Source organism: Leptonychotes weddellii, chromosome 16, assembly GCF_054177405.1.
Source record: "Leptonychotes weddellii isolate Sample4059 chromosome 16, ASM5417740v2, whole genome shotgun sequence".
Taxonomy (NCBI): domain Eukaryota; kingdom Metazoa; phylum Chordata; class Mammalia; order Carnivora; family Phocidae; genus Leptonychotes; species Leptonychotes weddellii.
The window spans coordinates 49,373,830-49,393,980 of record NC_138384.1 but is presented as its reverse complement, the minus strand read 5'-3'; the positions used below and the strand labels follow the sequence as shown (position 1 = coordinate 49,393,980).

Below are 20,151 nucleotides of genomic sequence, written 5' to 3'. Positions count from 1 at the left end.
TCATAGATGGCTTTTATGATATTGACGTATGTACCCTCTATCCCTATACTCTGAAGAGTTTTAATGAAGAAAGGATGCTACTTTATCAAATTGTTTTTCAGCATCTCTTGAGAGGATCATATGGTTCTTGTTCTTTCTTTTATTAATATATTGTATCACATTGATTGATTTGCAGATGTTGAACCACCCTTGCAGCCCAGAAATAAATCCCACTTGGTCATGGTGAATATCCTTTTAATGTACTGTTGGATTCTATTGGCTAGTATTTTGGTGAGAATTTTGGCATCCATGTTCCTCAGGTAAATATTGGTCTGTAATTCTCAGTTTTGGTGGGGTCTTTGTCTGGTTTTGGGATTAAGGTAATGAGGGCCTCATAGACAGAGTTTGGAAGTTTTGCTTCCATTTTGATTTTTTTGAAACAGCTTCAGAAGGATAGGTATTAATTCTTCTTTAAATGTTTGGTAGAATTCCCCTGGGAAGCCATCCAGCCCTGGGCTCTTGTTTGTTGGGAGATTTTTGATGACTGCTTCAATTTCCTTACTGTTTATGGATCTGTTCAGGTTTTCTATTTCTTCCTGGTTCAGTTTTGATAATTTATATGTCTCTAGGAATGCATCCATTTCCTCCAGATTATCTAATTTGCTGGCATAGAGTTGCTCATAATATGTTCTTATAATTGTTTGTATTTCTTTGGTGTTGGTTGTGATCTCTCCTCTTTCATTCATGATTTTATTTATTTGGGTCCTTTCTCTTTTCTTTTTGATAAGTCTGGCCAGGGGTTTATCAATCTTATTAATTCTTTCAAAGAACCAGCTCCTAGTTTCGTTGATCTTTTCTATTGTTCTTTTGGTTTCTATTTCATTGATTTCTGCTCCAATCTTTATTATTTCTCTTCTCCTGTTGGGTTTAGGCTTTATTTGCTGTTCTTTCTCTAACTCCATTAGGTGTAAGGTTAGCTTGTATATTTGAGAACTTTCTTGTTTCTTGAGAAAGGCTTGTGTTGCTATATACTTCCCTCTTAGGACCACATTTGCTGTGTTGCAAAGATCTTGAACAGTTATGTTTTCATTTTCATTTGTTTCCATGAATTTCTTAAATTCATCTTTAATTTCCTGGTTGACCCATTCATTCTTTAGTAGGATGCTCTTTAGCCTCCATGTATTTGAGTTCTTTCCAACTTTCCTCTTGTGATTGAGTTCCAGTTTCAAAGCATTGTGGTCTGAAAATATGCAGGGAATGATCCCAATCTTTTGGTACTTGTTGAGACCTGATTTGTGACCCAGGATGTGATCTATTCTGGAGAATGTTCCATGTGCACTAGAGAAGAATGTGTATTCTCTTGCTTTAGGATGGAATGTTTTGAATATATCTGTGAAGTCCATCTGGTCCAGTGTGTCATTCAAAGCCCTTGTTTCCTTGTTGATCTTCTGCTTAGATAATCTGTCCATTGCAGTGAGTGGGGTGTTAAAGTCTCCTACTAATATTGTATTATTGTCGATGTGTTTCTTTAATTTTGTTATTAATTATCTTATATAATTGGCTCCTCCCATTTTAGGGGCATAAATATTCACAAATGTTAAATCTTGTTAGATAGACCTTTTAATTATGATATAGTGTCCTTCCTCATCTCTTATTACAGGTTTTGGTTTAAAATCTAATTTGTCTGATATAAGGATTGCCACCCCAGCTTTCTTTTGATGTCCATTATCATGGTAAATGGTTTTCCACCCCCTTCACTTTCAATCTGGGGGTGTCTTTGGGTCTAAAATGAGTCTCCTGCAGACAGCATATTAATGGGTCTTGCTTTTTATCCAGTTTGATACCCTGTGTCTTTTGATTGGGGCATTTAGCCCATTTACATTCACAGTAACTATTGAAAGATATGAATTTAGTGCCATTGTGTTACCTGTAAAGTCACTGTTTCTGTATATTGTTTCCATTCCTTTCTGGTCCATGTTACTTTTGGGCTCTCTCTTCGGTTAAAGGATCCCTTTTAATATTTCTCGTAGGGCTGGTTTGGTGATCAGAAATTCGTGTAGTTTCTGTCTGTCCTGGAAGCTTTTTATCTCTCTTTCTATTTTGAATGACATCCTAGCTGGATATAGTATTCTTGGCTGTATATTTTTCTCATTTAGCACCCTAAATATATGGTGCCAGTCCTTTCTGGCCTGCCAGTCTCTGTGAATAGGTCTGTTTGCCAGTCTAATGTTTCTACCATTGTAGGTTACGGACCTCTTGTCCTGAGCTGCTTTCAGGATTTTCTCTTTGTCTCTGAGATTTGCAAGTTTCACTATTATATGTCAGGGTGTTGACCTATTTTTATTGATTTTGAAGGGAATGTTTCATGAATTTGTGTTTCATCCTTGCACAGGGACCATGCTAATCTTCTCTGTATTTTTCCAATTTTAGTATATGTGCTGCCGAAGTGAGCACTCACCAGTTAGGTTTTGAAAGTCGGGTAGTGTTAAGTCCTGAAGTCCTCTGACTTTGCTTTTCTTTCTTTCATTTTTTTAATTTTTAAGATTACTTAATTATTTGTGTGAGTGAGAGAGAGCATGAAATGGGGAAGGGACAGGGGGAGGGGGAGAAAAAACCTCCCCACCGAGCAGGGAGTCAGATGTGGGGCTTGATCCCAGGACCCTGAGATAATGACCTGAGCCAAAGGCAGATGCTTAACTGACTGAGCCACCCAGGTGCCCCTGTTTTTCTCTTTCAATATTGTATTGGGCATTCTGGATCTTTTGCCTCTCATATAAACTTTAGTATCAGTTTCTTGATATTCACAAAGTCAATGATGTATTTAAAATAATACCAGACTCATCGGTTCCTTGGTTCCTCTGGGCCTGTGCTCCCACATCTGTGAGATGCAGCCTGGTCACGACATTCTGGGGCTTCCTGGGCAAGGCAGAGCTCTGTCTCAGCCCTGGTTCAGTCAGGGCTTCCCTTTCTCACCTGAGCAGAGCCCCTGGATAGACATGCTCACGTAGGGTGGTGGGGGTCTAAGATGCAATAGCGTTAATGAAAGGCAATTTAGAAATCTCTATAAAAATGACAACTGCATGGGGCTGGCTCAGTGGGTAGAGCATGTGACTCTTGACCTCAGGGTTGTAAGTTTGAGTCCCATGTTGGGACTTTACTTAAAAATAAAACCTTGGGGCGTGCAGTCAGGAACTAGTTAAATAAGTGAGGTCACAACCATAGAAGATCATCCACACAGCTGTTCAAAAACTGAGCAAACCCGCCTTTTCCCTGCAGCCTCCGCTCCGGCGGGAGCGCCCCGGCGGAGCTTCAGACACGTGCAGGTCTCATAATCCACATCCTCTCCAATCTAGTTTTAACCAGCCTTTCCGATTTTCACTGCCCATTGCTCTCCCAAGAGGGGACAGCCATGGGCTTTGGACAGAGGCAGCCCCAGGATGACTTGAAAGTGGGGCATCCTGGGTCCTCCTAAAGAGAGAAAATTAGTGGCTGGTGAACAGTCTGTATGGCATTCTCAGATGCCTTTATCCGAGTGAGAAATCTGCCTCCATCAGGACCTCAGATGTCTGACAGCCCTATGTGACATCAGGATAGGATATTCCTGTAAATATACTGCAGGACGTGTGGCAGTCTACAATACTGACAACATTTACTGCATGTTGATGATGTGTCAGGATTGGGAAAGAGAACGCAGGGCGGAGAGGGAGAGAATCCTAAGCAGGCTCTAGGCCCCTACAGAGCCTGATGCTTGGGTCCCATCTCATGACTCTGAGATCATGACTTCAGTGAAAATCGAGTCGGACGGTCAACCGACTGATCCAGCCAGGTGCCCCAAAGATTTACTTTATTAAAGGATGGAGTAGAGTAGGGTTCCCATTTTAGTTTACATATATATAGTAATACAACTGCTAAATTAGGGACATAAAGATGTTATAGATACATGTAATAAACAGTTACATAATAATACAACACAGAAAAGTCATTCTGAGATTATTTCAACAATATATCAAGAATAATCTCCCTAGGGGCGCCTGGGTGGCTCAGTCGTTAAGCCTCTGCCTTCGGCTCGGGTCATGACCCCAGGGTCCTGGGATCTAGCCCTGCATTGGGCTCCCTGCTCCACGGGAAACCTGCTTCTCCCTCTCCCACTCCCCCCCACCCCCGGCTTGTGTTCCCTCTCTCGCTGTCTCTCTCCCTATCAAGTGAATGGATGAGATCTTTTAAAAAAAGAAAAGAGAATAATCTCCCTACATGCTAAAACAGCATTTGCTAAAACTGCTGAGGGTCAACATTCCTAACCTGTTAAATGTCTTACTCCAAAAGGCTGTGTGATGCTTAATGAGGAAACCCTAGAAATGATCCTATTAAAAAAAAAAAAAAAAGAGCTTTTTTCAAGGTTACTATCAAACATAATTAGAAAAAAAGTAAAAATCACTCATAGATGGTAAGTTTACTTGGAAATATGTCTATGGGTGTCCATTGAAAGTGGTTCATTGAAGTAACAAGTAGTAGGTTTGAAGATAAGTTGGAAGGAAAATAAATATGGGAATAATTAGATAGATGTACAGAAGTTACAGATGAGGAAAACATTAAAATACTGACAGACACAAATGAGACCTTAAATGGTAAATCATACCATGTCTAAGAAATTTCAACATAAAGATAATCTTTTTTTTTTTTTTTAAGATTTTATTTGTTTGTTTGACGGTGAGACAGTGGGGGGGAGGGGGCACGGGCAGGGGGAGTGGAAGAGGGAGAAGCAGGCTTCCCGCAGAGCAGGGAGCCCGATGCGTGGCTCGATCCCAGGACCCCAGGATCATGGCCCGAGCCGAAGGCAGATGCTTGGCGGCTGGGCCACCCAGGTGCCCCAAAGATAAATCTCCTAAAGAAAAATGTAAGTTTATAAAAATTCCAATAAAAATAACAGGATTGTTTTTGTAACTACACAAGTTGATTGTAACATTCATATGGAAAAATAAGAATAACCATAATATTGTGAAAAAGTAGAATCATACTGGGTAACTAGACCTACCAGATGTTAAAATGTTACAAAAAGAGTAAAATGTTGATAATAGCACCTGACTAGCTTACTCAATGAATAGAACAGATAAAAGGAAGTCCAGAAATAGACTCTGAATTAAATTTAGAAAGTACAATAAGAAAGCATGGTTTTTCCTTTAATCGTGTAGTATACCTTTGCCTTCTGAGTTAAAAAAAAACAAAATTAAGAGTACTTAAAAGGAGTGAATTATGTGACTAGATTTTTAAAATTCTGTACGGAGGGGCACTTGGCTAGCTCCATCAGTAGAGCATGGAACTCGATTTCAGGCTCATGAGTTCAGGCCCCATACTGGGCATAGAGATTACTATTAAAGTATTAAAAAAAGTAAATAGGGCACCTGGGTGGCTCAGTCGTTAAGCGTCTGCCTTCGGCTCAGGTCATGATCCCAGGGTCCTGGGATTGAACCCCGCATCGGGCTCCCTGTTCAGCGGGAAGCCTGCTTCTCCCTCTCCAACTCCCCCTGCTTGTGTTCCCTCTCTCTCTGTGTCTCTCTCTGTCAAATAAATAAAATCTTTAAAATAAATAATTAAATTAAAATAAAAATTTAATTTAATTTAATTTAATTTAAATTAAAATAAATAAATAAATAAATAAATAATTTTAAAAGTAAATTAAAAAAAAACAACTGAGCAAACTCTCTTTGTACTGATATGGAAATTTCTCCAAGATATACCGGTAAGTAAAAAGAAACCAGGGCATGGAACAGTGTGTAAAGTGTGCCACCTTTTGTCTAAAAATGGGAGCACATGAGAATATGAATATTTACACAGACCTAAAATTATGTCTTATATTTATACAAATATATAATTATGTACAATAGTGAAACTATGTATTATAACAATATATAATTATATATTTCCATTACATATCATATTGCACGTGTAAATATTGTATTATATTTAATTTTTATGTATTTATAAAAATATTAATTTTATATTTAAAAATTCGTTTATATTGGAGATATATACGCATGTATGGGAACATACATGTATAAAACATATCAATAATAATCACACACATATGTGTGTATACTATGCATGCGTGTATGTGTACTATATATGTATATACACACATTCAAGCCTGAAGAAGCCGTGGAAGGACACAAACTAACTGCAGTGGTTACCATGTGGTTTATGGGCATAAAAAATTGGTGGGTGGTGCACACACTGTGGGGGGAAGACTTTTCACTGCATACTATTTATTTACTTAAGAACATGTAAACCATATATTAACTATTCAAACAGTGAACGAGAGCATTTTAGGGAGGAAGACCACCCTGGCACCAGTCCCTTCTTCCCTCTCTGCCCCCCTCCCCGTCCAGCCGCGGCCTCGAGCGCCCCCAGTGGAACCAGCGAGGAGCGGCCCGGATTTCGACACGCGGGCTCCAGCGGCTCCGCAGAGCGCACGCGCAGACGCGGCATTGCACATGCGCCTTTGCTTGGGCGCCAAGTCCGAGCGGGAGCCGTTCAGGCCGGCGAGGCGCTCGGCGGGCGAGGTGAGCACGCGCTATGCGCGCGGGCGTGGGGGCGAGCGTGTGAGTGGCGCGCGGGCATTCCGTGGCCGAACGCGGTCGGAAGAGACACGAGGGCGAGGGGCGGCACGCCTGAGCGCGGGAGAAGCCCAGGGCGGCGGCGCGGGCCTCCCTGAGGGGCGACGCCATGGCGGGCTCGAGGCTGCGACGCGCGGCAGCCCAGTAGCTGTGCGGGGGTGGGGGGTTAGGGAGGCGCCTCCGTGTGAGGAGACGACGGGGAGTAGTGGCCCCTGTAGAGAAGGGGCCCGGGTCGGACGTGGGGTCCGCGGACACCCGGGAGCCGAGGATCACCGGTGCGCGGGAGTGGCCTCCCCCGCCCTCGCCGCGCCCTTCTGTGCCTCAACTCCGAGGCCTCCGAGGCCTGTCCTAGGCCTCAGGCCAACGCCCTCCCTGGGCCGCTGGTCTCGGCCCCGCCCCCACGCCAGGCCCCGCCCCTCCTGGCCCCAGATTCTCCGACACCCCCAGGCCCCGCCTAAGCCCCATCCCTACCCGGTGTCGGCCCCAGGCCCCGCCCCTCGCGCCCCAGACCCACCGTTATCCCGGGTCCCGCCCTGAGCTTAAGCCCCGCCCCAGGCCCCACCCTCAGCCCCACCCACCAAGGCCCCTGCTCCGACTTCCTTCTCCCCACGCCGGCCCCTGGGCCCCGCCTCTGTCCCGCCCCTCTGCGCTGCTCCTGCCCCTCCTCTCTCGGTCCTCCCCACTACCTCAGTTCCACCCCTGCTGGCAGTCTCTCCTCCCTGCCCTGGCCCCTCCGATCTGCTCTTCCTCTTTATCTTGCCCCATTCCCCCTTGAGCTCTGCCCCCGCTCTTTGCCTTACCTTGTTCTGCTCCGTTTCTCTTGCCTTGGCACCACTCTTCCCATTGTCCCCTTCAGCCCCTGCTTCCTCCTTCCACCATCACCTCTGCCCACCCAGGATGAAATGAAATGTTTAAATAAAGCAATAATAAAATGTAATTGCATATTTAACTTATTTCTGGGTGGACAGTGATAGATTGCACATTAATATACTAAAATTCTACAAAGACTAAAGAGTAGGTGGCTAGAATTTTTTTTAATCAAGTAGGACAAGGAATATCCTTCATTTATATATAGTCTTTACCAATCAGCGACAGAAACACCCTACTGGAAAGAAGACAAAGGATAGGTGCAATTTATAAAGGGCCAATAAGTCTGAAAAAAAAAAAAGTAAGTTTTATTATTAATTTAAGGAAATGCAGGATTAAAGAATAAAAAATATATTTTTCATCTGTTTAATTGGCAACAAATTTTGAGAAATGATAATATTCTTGCTGGGCAGACTAGTTACATAATTTGCAGGGCCTAATGCAAAATGAAATATGAAGCCCCTTGTTTAAAATATGAAAAATCTCGGGTGCCTGGGTGGCTCAGTCGTTAAGCATCTGCCTTCGGCTCAGGTCATGATCCCAGGGTCCTGGGATCGAGCCCCGCATCGGGCTCCCTGCTCCGCGGGAAACCTGCTTCTCCCTCTCCCACTCCCCCTGCTTGTGTTCCTGCTCTCGCTGTCTCTCTCTCTGTCAAATAAATAAATAAAAGTCTTAAAAAAAATTAATTAAAATATGAAAAATCTCAAGATAGCAACAGCAGAGCATTAAACTAAGCTTGAGGCCTTTCTGAGCATGGAGCCTTGTATGACCTGAGCTGAAGGCAGACGCTTAACCGACTGAGCCACCCAGGCGTCCCGGCTATGTAATCTTATATATTGAGATGGGAAGAGGCAATTAGTGGAAGCCTTGTATGAATGTACTATTCTACCATGGTTCTTTCTCCTCTCAAACACTTACTACTGTCTGATTCTTTTCAATTAGAATGTTCTGGAAGGTGTGTCGTGATAGCTCATTACGGTTTTAATTCCTCTTTCTCTGATAACTAATGCAGTTGAGCCCCATTTCATGTCTATTGGCCATTTAGCTCTGTTTTGTGCAATACCAGCTCAAATCTTTTAAATTTTTTGCTGTTGCTTATATCCCTTTTTCTTACTGATTTGTGTGAGTTCTTTAAATATTTTGCATAAGAATCTAGTCCTTTGTATGATGTATGTGTTATAAGACTCTTTCCTTATTCTGTATAGTATAAAGTCACCTTAACTCATTTATTTTTTGAAGTGAAATTCTCCTGTGGTTCATCAGATTAATTCAGTTCATTGTGTTTGGGGTTCAAGTCTCTTTTCCCTTCAGTGCCATTTCTGAAATATTTCAAGCCTGTGCCTGTGCATTTTCCAGATCTGGGGATGGGGCTAAAGTAGCATCTTATCTGGAGATGTGCAAATTTCTGTGTGTGTATTTAGGCATTTGTGTGAAATGAAGTAACTCCTTTTGCTTCAAATCTCCTCCACCCCATTGTCCAGTGCTAACTGTGCAGGCCATTTGTAAGTCTCTCTACATAATTTCTACAGGTCCTGGGTTTCTGTGTCTTCTTTTCATACGATACAACTCTGCCTACCATCTTCCACAAAGTATGTTCTGAAGCAGGCTGCCTTTTAAAGTATCTCCATCCTGTGAAGGGCCAAGCTGTAAAGATGCTGCACATGACAGATGTTTTGGATATCTTGAAGAATCCCCAGCTCTTCCGTCTACATGATCAAGAAGAGAATCCAGAAACCATCCCCATAAGAAAGCCAGGGGCTCTGAAAGTTTCTCATCAGAAGTTTAGGGATTTTCAGTATCTTTCAGTGACCGGGCCTCACCAAGCTGTGAGCCAGATCCAGGAGCTCTGCTGGCAATGGCTGCAGCCGGAGACCCACACCAAGGAGCAGATGATGGAGCAACTGGTGCTGGAGCAGTTTCTGAACACCCTACCAGAGGAGGTTCGGACCTGGGTGAGGTCAAAAAAGCCTAAGAACAGCAAGGAGGCGGGAACCCTGGTGGCCAGTTGGATCCAAGCATGTGAGGAGAAAGGTGAGAGAGAAAGGAAGCCACTAGTCATTTCCATTTACTGAACATCCTCTGTATGCCTGGCATGCAGTAGGAGATGTCAGATGAATAAGTGAACGAATAAATTTTATAATCCAGTCTAATCTGCCTCATATGAGATGGACGAAATCTTGGGTTTGGCTTTTGCTTTTAATATTTACTATTTCTCTGAGAGTACCCCTTCTCTCCAGCTTTGTTCTTCCCTGCTCCATTTCTTTCTTTTTTTTTTTTTAAAGATTTTATTTATTTATATGACAGAGAGAGACAGCGAGAACGGGAACACAAGCAGGGGGAGCGGGAGAGGGAGAAGCAGGCTTCCTGCCGAGCAGCGAGCCCGATGCGGGGCTCGATCCCAGGACCCTGGGATCATGACCTGAGCCGAAGGCAGACGCTTAACGACTGAGCCACCCAGGCGCCCCTTCCCTGCTCCATTTCTTATCTCACCTAAACTTGAGTATCAACACAAAACAAGACAACACACAGGAGGTTATAAAATGTGGGAGCTATGAGGCCTGGAAGTTTAACCTTTACCAAAATTTGGTCTGTTGGAAACTCAAGTTACTAGATTGGAACTAAGGATATTTTAATAATGAAAGAAGAAAGCCATTTACTCCTCATTGTCCTTTGAATAAAAGTGATACTAAAAACAAAGTATTGTTTAGGGGTATTTATATACATATATATATATAGAGAGAGAGAGAGGGAGGTAGACAGAGAGAGGCAGGCAAGGGAAAAAAAAGTATGAACATAAGACCACAGTTACCTCTGGAGGGAAGGCTGGGGGTGGACAGGAAAAAGCACACGGGTAGATATAAGTTACTGGGAATGTTCTAGATTGGGGGTTAGGTAGTGAATTCACAGGCATTAATTATACTTAAGCATGGAAATGAATAAATTTAAAGTAAACAAGGTCATGCATGGTTTAATACTGATACCATGAATTAAGGATTATGATTAATCCAGTTATGTGTACCTGCATTTTTTTTTAAAGATTTTATTTATTCATTTGAGACACAGAAATATATAGAGAGAGAGCATGAGCAGTGGGAGAAGCAGAGGGAGAGGGAGAAGCAGACTCCCCGCTGAGCCAGGAGCCCGATGCGGGGCTCGATCCCAGGACCCTGGGATCATGACCTGAGCCGAAGGCAGACGCTTAATGACTGAGCCACCCAGGCGCCCCTGTACCTGCATTTCTTAAAAGGATTTTGAAGATGATAATAGTGAACATGTTGAATACTTTTTTTTTTAAGATTTTATTTATTTATTTGACACAGAGAGAGCACAGCAGGGGGGAGCAGTAGGCAGAGGGAGAGGGAGAAGCAGGGTCCCTGGTGAGCAAGGAGCCCGATGCAGGACTCGATCCCAGGACCCTGGGATCGTGACCTGAGCCGAAGGCAGATGCTTAACTGACAGCCACCCAGGCGTCCCATGTTGAATACTTTCAATGTACTATATTCTAGGTGTTTTATATATACGAATTTATATAGTTCTCTTAATAGCTTTTGAAACAGGTGTTACCCTTATTCTATAGATGAGGAGACAGAGGCATGTAGAGGTTGAGTAACTTGCCCATGACTCCACAGTTCGTCAGGGTTCAGACCTGTGCAGCTGGCTCCAGCATCTGTACTCTAATCATGGTGTTATAGTGCCTCAGGTGGACAAGGAGGGTATTGTCCCAGAGGTTAAAAACTTGGCCAGGGGCACCTAGGTGGCTCAGTCATTAAGCGTCTGCCTTCGGTCATGGTCCCAGAGTGCTGGGATCGAGCCCCGTATCGGGCTCCCTGCTCCACGGGAAGCCTGCTTCTCCCTCTCGCACTCCCCCTGCTTGTGTTCCCTCTCTCGCTGTGTCTCTCTCTGTCAAATAAATAAATAAATAAAGTCTTTAAAAATATAAATAAATAAAAACTTGGCCAAAGGCCCAGAGCTATTGATGGAGCTGGAATTCAGGGGAAAAGAAAGAGAGCTACCTAGGATATGAGAAAGAAACAACAGATGAATAAAGGGTGCACTTGGAAAGAGACTACAGGCAGGGAAGGCCTTCAAGATTCTGGTTACTGTAGGGAATGTGGCCGTCTTCTAGATCGGTGAATGAAAAAGATTTAGGAAAATCTTTAAGAGCTGCCACTTTTTAAAATGCTTGTGTCCTTTATATATGTAATGTTTAAGCCTTACAAGATCACTTAGAAGTATAAGTATTATTTCCATTTTACAGTTGAGAAACTGAGGTTCCCTGGTGCTTATGAGTGGACGGTGAGGTTGGGAACCACTGATAAAGAAGGAATTTCCACTTTATTTGGAAGGCAGTAGGGAGTCATTGAAGGGTTTAAAGCTGGGAAATGCCCAGAGCTCTTTTTTGGAACTTGCTATACTGAAAGGAGAAAAGATGTCTATGGTTTTTCTCTTACAGGAAGTCCAGGACTGCTGCTGTCTTCCATGGCAGGAAGGATGGTATTGGGTGGCAAGCACTCTCTGTGTCTCTGGGTACTGCCAGACTGGACTCAGTTCCATGGTCATTCCTTCTCTCTTCTAGGTTTCCCTCCTCAGGACTTTGTCATTGCAGAAGAGAGGAACACCAACGAACTCCAAAAGGACACAGAGATGTCTGACAATCCCTCATCTGCTGGATCCCAGGTAAGTGAAGCTTTCTTCTGATTTTGTTCTCCAATATGGGTATCTCACCCTCCTGATTTCTAGACCTTCCCTATCGAATTAAATCACATTCTCATTTCCTTTAAGTCTTTATATAAATATCACCTAACTGAGCCTTTCCCTGGCTATCTTATTTAAATTTTTTTTCTGACTTGGGGGGCCTGGGTGGCTCAATCGGTTGAGCTACAGACTCTTAGTTTCAGCTCAGGTCATGATCTCAGGGTCGTGGGATTGAGCCCCACCTCAGGCTCCATGCTCAGTGCAGAGTCTGCTTGTCCCTCTCCCTCTGCTCCTCCCCTGCTTAATGTGTGCGCTCTCTCTCTCAAATAAATAAAATCTTAAAAAAAATTTTTTCTGACTCTTTATATCTTCTTTCCCTGCTTTATTTTTTTCCCTGCTTTATTTTTCTCTGTTGGACTAATCACCATCCCACATACTACACGTTTAACATTTTTCTGCTTTTTCTTTTTTTTTTTTTAAAGATTTTATTTATTTATTTGGCAGAGAGAGACACAGCGAGAGAGGGAACACAAGCAGGGGGAGTGGGAGAGAGAGAAGCAGGCTTCCCATGGAGGAGGGAGCCTGATGCGGGGCTCGATCCCAGGACCCTGGGATCATGACCTGAGCTGAAGGCAGACACTTAATGACTGAGCCATCCAGGCACCCCCATTTTTCTGCTTTATCTGTCTCTTGAATTAATTGTTTTGTTTGTGTTTTTAGTATTCCATTTTATGCCCAGTGTTGGCTCATTTAAAACAACTCTTATGTGGTTTGCACTGTTATGCTCCTTTTTATGTGTGAAATAAATGGCAGCTATTATAGGGACATGATACTGTTGTGAGGTTTTATTTTTTTTTTTCAAAAATGTTCTCCTTAATGTTCTTGTTAAATCATTTCTTTAAAAATTTATTTATTTACTTTAGGGGGGGAAGGGCAGAGAAAGAGGGAGAGAGAATCCTGAGCAGACTCCATGGAGCCTGATTTCTGATTTTAAAACTCCAGTTAATAGTACTAAATCTATAAATTTTTTAGTGTTGGCAGTTAATATGAATTTTGAATAAAATAATAAAAAACCTATAATAAAAACCCAATAACCTCCTTGGTAGGAGCTGGGCAGCCAGTGTATGACTTCTACTTTAAATCAGTTGCTCATAGATCTGCATAATGTTTTCCTGAAAACACAAAAGATGTATATTAATAAAATGTGTATCATATTCTTATGTAGTCTTCTAATATCTACTTTTTATTTTATTTATTTTTTTTATTTATTCATTTGAGACACAGAGATACAGAGAGAGAGAGAGAGAGCATGAGCAGGGAGAGAGGCAGAGGGAGAGGGAGAAGCAGGCTCCCTGCTGAGCCAGGAGCCCAATGCAGAGCTCGATCCCAGGACCCTGGGATCATGACCTGAGCCGAAGGCAGACGCTTAACCATTTGAGCCACCCAGGCGCCCCAATATCTACTTTTTAAATTCAACCTTAGGGGTACCTGGGTAGCACAGTCGGTTGAGTGTCTGACTGCTGGTTTTGGCTCGGGTCATGATCTGGGGGTTGTGGGGTTAAGTCCTATGTTGGGCTCTGCACTCAGTGTGGAGTCTGCTTAGGTTTCTTTCTGCCCCTCCTCCACCAGGCACATGTGCACGCACATGCACTCGCCTGCTCTCTCTCTCTCAAATAAATAAATCTTTAAATTAATTAATTGATTCAACCTTAGGTTATCAAGACTGTTGTAACTGTAGTTAATTGGTTTGCATTGCTGGAATATTATTCCATTGTGTGACTATTACCGTAATATATTTATCTCTTTTACTCTAAACAGACATGTGGATTGTTTCTAGGTTTTGGATGTTACAAACAGCACTGTTAAGAATATAAATGTCAGGGGGCACCTGGCTGGCGTAGCCAGTTAAGCATCTGACTCTTGATTTCGGCTCAGGTCATGATCTTGGGGTTGTGAGATCAAGCCCCACGTCAGCCTCCACGCTGGACGTTGAGCCTGCTTAAGATTCTCTCACCCTGTCCCTCTGCCCCTCCCCCTATTTCACGCATTTGTGCACGCTTTCTCTCTCTCTCTCTCTCACTCACTCGCTAAAAAAAAAAGAATATAAGTGTCTCCAAGTACACATGATCAGATATACCTAGGAATATAATCTCTGGGTCCAAAGTGGTTTACCAATTTACATTTCCCCTAGCATCTAATAAGAGGTCTCATGAGTCCACATTCTAGACAACATTTGGTATTGCCAGACTTATTAATTTTTGTCAGTTGAATGAGTATAAATGGTACGGTGTCATTTTGATTTACATTTCTCTGTTTATTAATAAGATTGAATATCTCTTTATGAGCTCTTTGGGTTTTACAGATGAGTCACTGAGGCTTAACCTACCCACATTCACAAAGATTGTAACAACCAGAGCCAGGACTTAAACCTAGCTCTCTCTGATTCCTGAGGCTGAGGTATACTGCTTAGCTTTTAATTATGCACATTCATTATTTATAAAGTAGCTTAAAAGGATCTTTTTTTAAAAAGATTTTATTTATTTGTCAGAGAGAGAGAGAGTGTGAGTGCACAAGCAGGGAGAGCAGCAGGCAGAGGGAGAAGGAGGCTCCCTGCTGAGCAAGGGCCCCATGCGGGTCTCGACCCCAGGACCCTGGGTTCACAACCTGAGCCAAAGGTAGACGCTTAACGGACTGAGCCACCTAGGGAATCCCTTAAAAGTATCTTTTGCCTTCAATCCAAATTTGTAGTAATTAGCAGCAGGCACTATCTCAGACAGATTCCCCCTTCTTTCATACTACAAGACAAAGAAAGGTACATCACTAGGTCCCTGTACCCTCTGGATTAGAACACTTGGATTAGAAGCTTTCTGCCAGGGGCGCCTGGGTGGCTCAGTCAGTCAAACGTCTGCCTTCGGCTCAGGTCGTGATCCCAGGGTCCTAGGATTAAGCCCAGCATCGGGCTACCTGCTCGGCAGGGAGCCTGCTTCTCCCTCTGCCCCTCCCCCGCTGTGTTTTCTCTCTGTCAAATAAATAAATAAAATCTTTGAAAAAAAAAAAGAAGCTTTCTGCCAGTCTGAATGCTTTATGTTCAGTCCTCTCTCATCAGGCGCCTTCCCCCTCTTTGGGATAATTTCTGGATTTTGACCATTTGGAAGTGTTTTTGGTATTTTAGGAGTTGGTGACTTTCAAGGATGTGGTTGTGGACTTCAGTCCGGAGGAATTAACCTACCTTAGTGCTGCTCAGAGGAACCTCTACCGGGAGGTGATGCTGGAGAATTACAGGAACCTGGTCTCCTTAGGTAAGGCTGCCTTCTCCTTGGAACTTGGTTTCTGCCCACTAGGGCAGTGGTTCTCAACTCTTTTCTGTCCTCACATCAGGAACATCAGTAATAGTGGTTCACCATGTCAGTGAATTTCAACTCAGATCAAAGACAGTATTTTATTTTATTATTATTTTTTTAAAATGTTTTATTTATTTATTCATGAGAGTCACAGAGAGAGAGAGAGAGAGGGAGGCAGACGGAGAAGCAGGCTCCCCGCTGAGCAGGGAGCCCGATGCGGGGCTCGATCCCAGGACCCTGGGATCATGACCTGAGCTGAAGGCAGATGCTTAACCATCTGAGCCACCCAGGTGCCCCTCAAAGACAGTATTTTAATATCAAATTCACTCTTACTCCTAATAGGGCCAACATTGAGTACTTAATATGTATCAGGCATTAGTCTAAGCACTGTACATGTCTTATTCCTTTAATCCTTACACTAGTCCTGTGAGGGAGAGGTATATTTCCTGTTATTTTTATTATTATTGCCATTTTACAGATGAGGAAACAGAGCCATGGGAAAGTTAAATTATCTAAAATCACATGGCTACAAAGTGGCAGGTTGAGATTTGACCCTTAGTGGATCAGCTCCAGAATCTGCTCCCTTAAATTAAATGACTGTACTGTTGGATGGGGGTGGGTTTCATCAGGTCTTGGCACAGTAGAAGGCTCGCAGTGAGGTTTTTTGAATGTGAGGGAATTGATGAAAATTTCAGGAGCTCCAAAGGCTTCTACTGGACTTAAAGTTTAAGAGTAAGGGATTGCCAGTCTCTCTTCATATCCAGAGGCAAGGTTGTTTACCTCTCCCCACAAGCTAAAAATTTTTAAGTACCAGTGCCAGGGTCTTCATTTCAGTGGCTTTTTGGGGGCCTGAGGTCTCCTGAAACACACAGTCAAACCAAACACCATTCCAATGGCAGTAAGCTGACGCTCTTGTCCTTGTGAAGTCAGAGACCTGTGTGAGGAGATGGAAGTGCCTTACCTTACAAGAGTGTGTAATTTGAGGGATGCCTGGGTGGTACAGTCGGTTAAGGGTCGGACTCTAGTTTTGGCTCAGGTCGTGATCTCAGGGTCCTGGGATCTGTACTCAGCATGGAGTCTGCTTGAGGTTCTCTCTCCTCCTCCCTCTGCCCCTCCTGCTCATGCATGCGCACTCTCTCTCTCTCTCTCAAATAAATAAATATTAAAAAGAAGGGTGTGTAATTTGAACTGTGACTTCTGTTGGTTACAAAGAAGGCAAAAAGGAGTGCCTTTTCCAATATAACTCTTCCCTCAGTTACCACATTTATGACTTAAAATAGAGGGAATAAGTCAGTTTTACCTTTTTAGCCCTCATGCAGTAACCTGGAGGCATTTCTGTCTTCTTGTGAGGCCTTGGCTTCTTGTATCCCCGAAGGTTTTGGGTTAATGGAGATTTTACATATCACCCAGGACATTGTCTTCCCAAGTGTGGAATGAGTACAGTGGATTATAGAGAAGGTTATTTTAGGTAGTACCTTTTGTTGGCCTTCCATTTTAGCAAAGAGAGAGCAGACCTCAGGCCCTGAGTCTTAGGCGACCAAAACTAGGTAGCACTCAATAACATTAATTTTGGTTGGATCTATTGCTGTATTATCTTCGGGGCTTTTTTTCTTTTTTGCAAATGACTGTGGTTTCTGTTTTTGAGGTTGATATAAACTTCCATTTAAATAAGTGTATTTAAGTTAAAAAGAGATGATCTAAAGAAGAGTATTAAATGCTAAATATTACAACAGGTAGCACATAGATAGGGCTAGAATGTGAAGGTCGTTAATAAATTTGTCAGTGAAATTGTCAGTATGGCGGGTTCTGGAATAGGCATTGGTGTTACAAAATTGACGAGGATTCCTGTTTTCGTGGATGTTACTAATTCTAGTGGGGTGAGACAGACAATACAGAAATAATGAGGTAGTGTCTTAGTTCGTTTGTCTGTTATAACAATATCCCAGAATGGGTGGTTTCTAAACAACAGACATTTATTTCTCATAGTTCTGGAGTCTGGAAGTCCAAGATCAGGGTGCCAGCACAGTCAGGTGAGGGCTGTCTTCTAGGCCACAGGCTTCCTGTTGTCTCCTCACTGGGTGGAAAGGGCTAGTAAAACTCACTGAAGCCTTTTTTTAATAAGGGCACTAATCCAGTTCATGAGGGCTCCACCCTATGACCTAAGCACCTCTCAAAAGCCTACTTTCTAATAACACCACAGTGGGCTTTAGGATTTTAACATATGAATTTTGGGGGGATACAAACATTCAGACCACGGCAGGTGGCCTGCAAATGACTGAAGTTTGGGAAACACAGAACTAGGGGAGGGAGAAGGAGCAGTTTAAGACAAGGGGAATGAAGCTATCATGAGGAAAAGAACTTGTTGAGCAGCTATGACATCAGATCCCCCCCAAGCTGAAGTAGAGAGCCCAGCACACTGTTCTCAACCCCCTTTTCAATTTTTACTCCAAAGCAGAGTTTTTCAACCTTGGCACGGTTGACGTTCAGGCCAGATCATTCCTTGCTGTGGAGGAATGTCCTGGGCATTGCAGGATGTTTAGCGACCTGGCCTCTCTGTACTAGATATCAATAGCCTTCCTTCCTCTCCCTGAACTTGTGACAACCAAAAATGTCTCCCATTTGGGCCAAAATCATTAGAAACAGGCTTCACTTTTATTTTGTGTGAATTTGCATCTTCCTTATTATCTCTGAGTCTTTAGAGCCTAGGCTGGGAGTCGCTGTGGGTGCAAAGCAAAACCCCCAAGTTATGAGTCTCCTTCTTCAACAGGGTACCAGTTCCCTAAACCCGACATTATCTCACAGCTGGAAGAGGAAGAGTCACGTGTGAGGGAGGAAGACAGCAATACAGAGATATGTCAAGGTAAGTAGTGAGGGGGAAGCCCATGGAGACTGGAATTACGGGAGGACAATCCCCCCAGTCAGTCGGGATGGGGGCTGGGAGCTGTTGGTCTGAGAGCATCCCTCAAAGTCCACTCAGGCCAAGGAAATAGAGGGCTGGTAGATGTTCTCATCTCAGGGCTCACAAGGTTTCACCACTTAGTGTGCACTTAGTTCTTCTTTCATCTGCTCTTCCTGTAGTCGGAGCGACTCTCTTGCCTGGTGCCAGGGAGGCCCGTTTCCCTTTTCTCTACTGTTCCAACCCCTGTACTTATTCGTGCCTTTCCCCTTGCAGCTAGACCTCGGTCTTTCCTCTTTAACTGAGACAAGAAAAAACCTTGGCGTGATACCACTCTTCTTTCCACTTGCCTCGCATTTTCCCACATGGCAGCTCTTCAGACTTGTTGACACCCAAAGGCTCCCTTTCCCTTCCCTCTTTAATCCCCACAATCTGGTTTCCATCCCCTACCTCTGCCAACACACACACACACACGCACACACACAGAGTCTCACTGTATCTCTCTCCGTCTTTCCCTCTCCCTCTCTCACACTCTGTTTCACAGCCCCCCAAAGGTCCCTACCAACATCCTTATGGCTCAAGGACAAAAACCCTCTCCAAACTCTATGGCTACAATATGATAACATTTGTCATCTTTATGAAATCCTCTCCTTCTCTGAACCGGGTCACTATGTGTATCAGCCAGGATCATTGTTGCCCTTCAGCTCCTGTTAACAGAAAACCACACCCAAACTGGTATAAGCCATAAGGGGATTGTATTAGCTTACAATACTGCTCATCTGGGCTTCAGGGATGGCTGGATTCAGAAGCTCAGTGATGTTATCAAGGGCCTACTTTCATTTTTGTTTTTACTCTGCCGACAAATCCTGGGTGTGCTTTCTTGTTCCAGTCTGGGGGTGGGGCAGTGGGGGGAGAGAGAGAGAGAGAGAGCAAGCGAGCAGGTGTGTCCAAGAAGCATTCGCAAGAGCGAGGACGCTTCTTTCTTAGAAGCCCTTGACACACCTCTCCTCATTTTCAGTGTTCCATTTGGGTCATAACCCATTCCTGAACCAGTAGCTATGCCCAGTCTAGTGGTAATCAATACAGCTTTCCCTGCCTTTTCCTGTGTAGGCAGAGAAGATGTCCAAACAAATTCAAGGACCTACCAAGGGGACCCCTCTACCTGCCTCTGTGTTGCCCTCAGTGTCTTCTTTACATTCACTCCTTGACTCCTTCAGTCATTCCACAGATATTTATTGAGCCCTTGTGGTGGGCCAGCCCTGTTCTAGGTTCTGTGGCTACAGTAATGATCAAGTCAGACAAAATCCCTTCCTTTATAGTCCTTTCATTCTAATGGGGGTGATAGTTGATACACAGACAAGTAATAGAGTCTGAGTGTAAAGCAGGCAGTGACAAATGGGAAGCCACTTAAGAGAGGTAGTCAGACAGAGGAGGAGCCACATAGAAATCTTGAGGAAGAGTGTTGCAGGCAGAGGGAATAGCAAATACAGAGGCCGCAAGTTTGGAATGAGCTTGGGTGTTCCAGAAAAAGGAAGAAAAGCAATATGGTCTGAGTAAACTGGAGGGGGATAGGAGTTAACGTTGAGAAGATAGACATAGGTCAACTCACATAGGAATATGTTAAAGAATGTGGATTTCATGACAAGTGAGATGTGAAAAAGGTATTAGAGGGTTTTGAGCCCAGGGAATGAGGTAGTATTATTGACTCCTTAGAACTGTGCTGTCTGATGTGACAGCCACTAGACACACATAGTTGAATTTA

At 43.5% G+C, this 20,151-nt stretch overlaps 1 protein-coding gene and 1 non-coding gene across 2 annotated transcripts in view; one reads left to right on the top strand and one right to left on the bottom strand.

Annotated features, from left to right (window-relative positions):
- ZIM2 (zinc finger imprinted 2) overlaps positions 1–20,151 on the top strand; it is a 44,240-nt gene that overhangs the window by 14,643 nt on the left and 9,446 nt on the right. The window contains exons 8-10 of the mRNA XM_081807860.1: positions 12,034–12,134; positions 15,325–15,451; positions 18,261–18,353. Coding sequence (XP_081663986.1) covers positions 12,034–12,134; positions 15,325–15,451; positions 18,261–18,353 — 321 coding nt within the window. The remainder of the gene's footprint in view (positions 1–12,033; positions 12,135–15,324; positions 15,452–18,260; positions 18,354–20,151) is intronic.
- Positions 2,327–2,433, bottom strand: LOC145717723 (U6 spliceosomal RNA). The gene has a single exon (XR_014141120.1). It is a non-coding gene; the product is annotated as a U6 spliceosomal RNA (small nuclear RNA).